The following is a 6932-nucleotide window of genomic DNA, read 5'->3' as shown; positions in this document are numbered from 1 at the left end:
AAGGGAACCTTAGAAGATAACCTTCAACTACTTCACAATTTTGCTTAAGGTAATCCCTTGAACACTTTGAAAAAAAATGTTTTTCATTTTTTTTCCCCAGTCATCTCTGATTCTTGACCCCATCTGGGGTTTTTTTTTGGTGAAGATATTAGAGTGGTTTGCCATTTCTTTCTTCAGTTCATATTATAAATGAGGAAACTGAGACAACCCAGGGTTAAGTGATTTGCCCAGGGTTATATAGACAGATTTCAATTCAGAGAGAAGAGTCTTCCTTACTCCAAGCCTAGCATTTTTCCCACTGTGCTAGGTTTGCTTCCTAGACAAGGTCAAAGTTGACCATGGCTTAGATTAAGTAGGAAGTTCTAGTTTCCTTATATCTGCTGCTTCTCAGGGAACAGGTCAACCTTTTTCAAAATGGTAGCCTTTAGACAAATATATATCAGGTGCTTCTAAAATTTCACTTATTACATTGATTCTCTTGTTGCTAGTGTAGGATGCTGAGAGACCTCCAAACCTTCCCTTTGTTTCTGTATACACAACCCAGAGATCTGACCTATGAACAGGACTTCAGAAAACTCCATATCACCTGATGTGCAATTCCCTTTTCTGTTGGCTCTGTTCAGAACCCATTTCTTGCTCTAAAGGTCAGTTCTCCCTGGGAGCCACCTCCAGCTGGTACTTCCCTTCTAAGGACTGAGTCTGTTCTCAGGCTTTGATGAAAGTTTAGATTTCTGGCTATAGTACTGGTCCTTGATGAGATAACAAAGGGATCAGAAGATAATGAGAGAAGGGAAGGGAAAAAGTGAAGATACCTCCAAGACTACATTGAATGAGAAAACTTGTTTTACAAGCTGAAAGGAGAGTTTAAGGTATAATACTTCTCTTCTTCTGAAGTTTTCGTTTAGGGAGGAACCAGAGGCCAAAGGGGCCTTAAACAGTGGCCAATGAGAATCAGAATCCCTAGCTTGACGACTTGAAATTATACAGAATTTACTAGGCTTTATTCTATTCCCTAAACTGTAGTACAACTGTGGCTAGTTACAAGACTGACAAGATTTAACTACAAAGCAATGAGGCATCTTCCATGAGGAAAACCCAATCATTACCTATCATGGCTCTTATGAGTGGGAGGTATATGGACTGGATCAGTGAGAAGTCTAAGACTCATAGCCACTCCATTCCTCTGGTCAGATGGGCTCCTGAGATAAAAGGGGAACAAGAAAGACATTGGGGGTGAGGGAGTGTGGAAAACTTATGGCACTTGGACATGCTATTGATTGACCTCAAGGTAATGGGTCTGCTTTGATGGCCTCTGGAGAAGGGAGTTTCTAGAAAGGGGTCATTTCATAGCAGGCTTCATCTACCATTATGCTAGGGAACCATTCCAAGTGAGGGGTAAAAGAATGGGAGATAATATTCAAATCATTTAAAAAATCTTTTCTTCTCTTGTCTTCTTTCTTTGTTTTGTGAATGTATGTGTGTTTGTTCTTTCTCATACAGTCAAATCATCCGACCTTGCCCGGCTGCTGGCTTTGCTCAGCCGGCTGAGGGGTCTGCTGTCATCTGCTGCCAGTTCTGGGCACAGTGGTGCCTTCTCCACTGGCAGCTCTTGCTTCTCTCCTGCCTTCCTTTCTGGGGTCCCTACCTTCTCCTTCTCCTCTTCCTGCTCCACAGTGGCCTCCTGCATTTCTGGGGTCACTGCCTCTGGTTCCTGCCTCTTCTCCTCTTCCTCTGGTGGTACCTCTCCCTCCTCCTCCTCCCGTTCTGCCTCTACTTCCTGTTCTCCTACTTGAGCGTAGGAAGGAAGTGTTTCCGTGTACGCCCGGGACAGATCTCCCAGAGGTCCAGTGCCAATCTTCTCTTCAAAACGGCTGAACGGTGTGGCAGCCAGTGGTCTCGTCTCCACAACCCCAACCTCAGTCAGGGGGAAATAGTGGGATACGATCTTCTCTTCTTCTAGGAGTTGGTAGCCCTTGGCCTTTTGGATGGAGGAAACAGCAATGGAGTGGAGGGATTTCTCAGGGATCTCTCCCAGTGGTTGTTCTGTGGGCCTATTGAAAGCAGATCGGATTCTCTTCAGGCCCAGGTGGCTGATTTCCATGATGTTGAGGAAGAGAGACACGCAGGCCACAGAAAGCATGAACAGGATGAAAATGGTCTTCTCGGTGGGTCTTGACACGAAGCAGTCCACCACATTGGGGCAGGGCCATCGGCTACACTGATACAGAGGCAGGATCCGAAAGCCGTATAAGAAATAATGTCCCACTATGAAGCCCACTTCGAAGAGAGTCTTAAAGATGATGTGGCAGATGTAGGTCCTCAAGAGGGTCCCTTCCAGTCGGAATTTTTTGGTGCCCTTCGTACTATTGCTGCTCTTCTTGGTACTGCCTTGATCTAGGGCTAAAGGCAGCCTCTCACCATTGCTCCCAGACTGCTGGCACACCTCCTCGGCTTCCCTCTCCTTCCTCTTTTCTTCCATTCGGACGTGGTGCACTGCGTGGCCCACGTACACTAGAGATGGAGTGGAGACGAAGATGATCTGTAAGACCCAGAGGCGGATGTGGGAGATGGGGAAGGCCTCATCGTAGCAGACATTCTCACAACCTGGCTGTTGTGTGTTACACACAAAGTCTGACTGCTCGTCTCCCCACACAAATTCTGCAGCCGTGCCCAGGATGAGGATCCGGAAGATGAAGAGGACAGTGAGCCAGACCCTGCCAATGACCGTGGAGTGCTCATTAACTTCCTCCAAGATGTTTCCGAGGAAACTCCAGTCACCCATTCTTCACCACCTGGGGGAAGGAGAATACAAAAAAGTGAGTGGACAAAGCATGAGCTATTTTACTTTATTTTTTTTCTGAGACAACATAGCTTAGTGGCCAGAATACTGGACTGAAGGTCACCTGAATTAAAACTCATCTCTGATACTTGCTAGTTGTACTATCACGGGAAAATCCCTTAACCTTCTTGGGTTCATTTCTAAATGGTTCATCTCTAAAATGGGCGAGGTTGGATTTGATGAGAGATAGCTAATCAGAGTTCAAATCTGGCCTCAGACACTTACTAAGTGTATGATCCTGGACACGTAATTTACCCCTGTTTGCCTCAGTTTCTTCATGTGTAAAATGAGCTGGAGAAATAAATGGCAAACCCCTGTAGTATTCTGCCAAGAAAACCCCAAAGGGGGTCATGGAGAGTCAATCATTACTGAAATGACTGGACAACAGTTGGACTTGATGATATTTTTTATATTATTGGAAGCATTACCCCTTTCCCTCCCCTACCAATGTCCATAAAATAATGCAAATATATAAAGCTACATGAGTCTTTGATGAAGACAGGAAGCCCAGTTTTTAGATTTACCTTTAGCCCAATTCTCTCTGTGTCCAGTTAATCATTTATCAGCCAGTTTACAATGAGGGTGCTCAGTGGGTAGAGAGCAGATCTTAGAATGGTGGCAGAGGGAAAGGAAAAGGAAGGAAATGAAAAATTCCTCTGGCAGCCTTCCATTTATAAAATGAGCATAATAATACTCATGGCCTTTTGCTTTATGGGAATGCCATGAAAATAGGAGAGGAACTGGACCTGGGATTTCATTCCTGTATGCTTCAGGCGAGGATACTCCCTCTCCTGATGCAGCTCAGCTAGCTTTTCTTTGACAAGGTTACATAGAACCTTGAGAGCTTGGGTTACACAATCAGTATGTGGGAGGGGCAAGGCTTGAACTCAGGTCTTTTTGACTTGAAGGTCCATGACATTATAGAACATCTCTGTGAGTGTGAATGAGATGATATTTAATGACACAAGTCTAACAAAAATGGGTTTATCACAAAGAAATGAAAATGGTTTTATAATATAGAACATTATTCCATGGAGTTGAATAGATACCACAAATAAGTTCATCTCCTCTGAAATAGAGCAACTATGAACAATAAAAAAAGGGGCAGCTAGATGGCACAGTGGATAGAGTACCGGCCCTGAAGTCAGGAGGACCTGAGCTCAAATGCACTCTCAGCTACTTAATATGTGTAGCTTTGTGACCCTGGGCAAGTCAACCCCCCAATTGCCTCACAAAACCAAAAACAAAACAATAAAAGCCGGACAAAACAATTAGTCTATAGTTGCTCCCACATTAGGCTTTGCAGACATCCTGTGTGTATGGCCTGGTCTGTCTCTTGGATCTCTGTCTTGATTTTGAGCACATGGGATTTTTTTGTATTTGAATCCAGCTATACAGAAGTTTAAGGATACATGGAATGAGGTTACCCCAGTCATCTCGGTTCTTGAACTAAAGACATTTGCGAGTTATTGCTAAATCCAGATCTTAATGTTGCAAAGGTTTACTGCAATAAATTTTATCCTTTGGCCAAAGGGTTGATATCAACTTAGTCTCTCCTAGTGTTCCTTGACTTAGTCTAGTTTATATTGGCTCAGGCCCATCAGACTAATCTGCCTGATTCAGCCCCATGCCAGCACTAGCTTTCCTCTGATCATCCTGGGTTTCTTAGACTGCCCAGTGAACTTTCTACCCTGGCAGAGTCAGCACTGACCTGATGCTGGATCCCATTGGCTTAGTCCTGTTCTGGCACTTGCCTCCTCCCATTCCCTCTGCCTAGGAGTAGACCTCCTGTTTATAGTACTGCTCTTTTGGCATTAATTCCCCTCTGTGGTCACATGTGTTTTCATGGACCCAATTGGTGAAGCTCATTTTGAGGAAAATAACTGGTCTGCTTTTCTGTTTGTATGTTTCTCTCTCCAATATTCAGCATGGTGCTTAATAAACGCTTTTCATTCATTCATCTTCCCCCAACACCTCAAGCCCATTTTACTTCACAGCAGATGCTTAGTCAACATTTACGGATGAATGTTGAATGTTGGCTAGTGTGTTAATTAGCCGGCTCTAGTCTAGGTGCTGGTGCAACAAAGACATTACCATAACCACATCTTCTGTTCAAGGGATACAATACCCAAGCTGATGAGTAGATACAAAGTAGCTTTGGAAGGAGGGACTACTTTTACTAGGGCTATTAAGTAGGGCTTTGCTTGGGAGTTGGCATTGGGGCTAGATCTCAAAGGAAGTGAGGCTTTCCAAGAGGCAGAGCTCAAGATGGAGTGCAAGGCTGACTGTGCAAAGGCACAGAGGTGGGAGATTAACTCAAGGTCAGGGAACAGAAGATTGGTGAGCTGAGTTGAAATGTAAAGTACATAAAGCTATTACTCTTCGAACATATACCCTCTGCAGACTTATCTCAACATCTTTTCTCATATTTTTCTCCATGATTGCAACCTTATGGTCATTTGTACAATTTCCCAGCCCAAAGCAAGACTCTGTTTTACATTATCCCTGATAATGATCAAGCTTCTGTTTGTAGCTTATCCCCTCTGGCAGCCAATTCATGGTGTGTTCGTTATTCTCTATTCTTGAAGAGGATCATGACATCAGGGAGGTGATGTCATGACAAACAAGTGAATTGGATTTAAAGGAGGGAGGGCTGTGTAAAGTTACCAGCCTTGCTTTCCCTTCCAAAGCCATCTGAGTCCAGTAGCAAGATTTAGATCAGAATGACTGAAGATGGCCCTGGATGCAGTGAGAGACCTTGGTCTTTTTAAGCTTTTTCAGATCTGAGTTTGACTGAGACAACAGCCCAATCAGTGAGTAACTAGATAAGCTCATGATGTGATAGTGAAAGAAGAAATGATTATAGATAAATAAAAATAATAATCAATTTAATGCTGGAAGGGATTTTAGATACCATCTGATTAAATCTCCTAGTTTTATACATGAGAGTAACCGGTCAGAGTGGTTAAATGATTTCTGCCCAAGATCATATGAGTAGAAACAAGAGTGGGTAGACCAGTTCTAAATGCTAGAAAGCCATTGATAAAAAAAAGTGGTGATCCTCCTATGTTTATTCCTGCTAATCTGTTACTGGCCATCCTAAACACCATTTCCTATTATGGATTGTAGTTTGCCACCCCCCCCCCCTTTTTTTAAGAACTCTTAAGGAAAGGAAACAGTTTCTTTGTATAAGAAGGATTTAAGTTACATCCTTAGAAAAATGCCATAGTACTGACGATTGTTAGAGAAGTTGGAGACTCTTTTCTCTGGAAATATCCAGAATCATTTAAAACACTACATAAATATAAGTTATTAGTAATGAAGCAGGGGACATTTGAAGTGTACTTGTAGGAAGTAGGGAGAATGAAAAGGGCGGGAGGGGGAGAGGCTGTGATAAAGAAATCCCTGTTAATTCAGGGTAATCTGAATCAGGAAAAGAATCTTTAAAAGTTTTAGGGGAGTAGGGAGGAAAGGACAGTTAGATCATACAGTGGACAGGACACTGGCCCTAGAGTCAGGGGGAGTCAAATCTGGCCTCAGACACTTGGCATTTACTAGCTGTGGCAAGTCGCTTAACCCCAATTGCTTACCAAAAGAGTTTAATAGAGAAGAGCCTTTTTAAATCCAGGGAACCAGGGTGAAGAGGCATCTACAAAAGGGTCCAGAAATCTTTGGGTCAGATGAAGTCTGTATCTATAACATTCTTGCAGGATGTCCAAAAACCCAGGGAAGAAATCTTTGGAGGGTTAGTCAGAGAAGTGCTTTCCTGAAGCAAGGAGAACCTAAGCCCAGAGATAGAATTTTCTCTCTGATGCTAAAAGCAGCTGAAGATTATACTTTGTTTAGAAGCTAAATATATCTCTGCTGGAAAGCCAAGAGTTTTTAGGAAGGCTGATTAAATTCTAGAGTTGGAGCTAGGAAGATGTGAATTCAAATCCTTGCTAGTGGTGTGACTCTGAGTCAGAAGTCCAGAAGGTCTGAATTCAAAACCTGAGTTCTTACACACTTTCTAGCTGTATCAACTTGGGCAACTTAAACTCTGTTTGCCTCAGTTCTCTCATCTGTGCAATGGAGAGAATATTATCATTTCTCT

At 43.1% G+C, this 6932-nt stretch overlaps 1 protein-coding gene across 1 annotated transcript; it reads right to left on the bottom strand.

Moving 5' to 3' along the window:
* Positions 1-1492: 1492 nt before the first annotated feature.
* GJA8 (gap junction protein alpha 8) lies at positions 1493-2812 on the bottom strand. The gene has a single exon (XM_003769855.3). The coding sequence runs from the start codon at positions 2780-2782 to the stop codon at positions 1493-1495; it is 1290 nt and encodes a 429-aa protein (XP_003769903.1). The 5' UTR covers positions 2783-2812.
* Positions 2813-6932: the final 4120 nt, after the last annotated feature.

Source organism: Sarcophilus harrisii, chromosome 4, assembly GCF_902635505.1.
Source record: "Sarcophilus harrisii chromosome 4, mSarHar1.11, whole genome shotgun sequence".
NCBI lineage: Eukaryota > Metazoa > Chordata > Mammalia > Dasyuromorphia > Dasyuridae > Sarcophilus > Sarcophilus harrisii.
This window is presented reverse-complemented; position numbering and strand designations above follow the sequence as displayed.

Bases quoted from the DNA above. Each gene is read 5' to 3' on its own strand.
- GJA8 (XM_003769855.3), bottom strand. From the start codon at position 2,782: ATGGGTGACTGGAGTTTCCTCGGAAACATCTTGGAGGAAGTTAATGAG.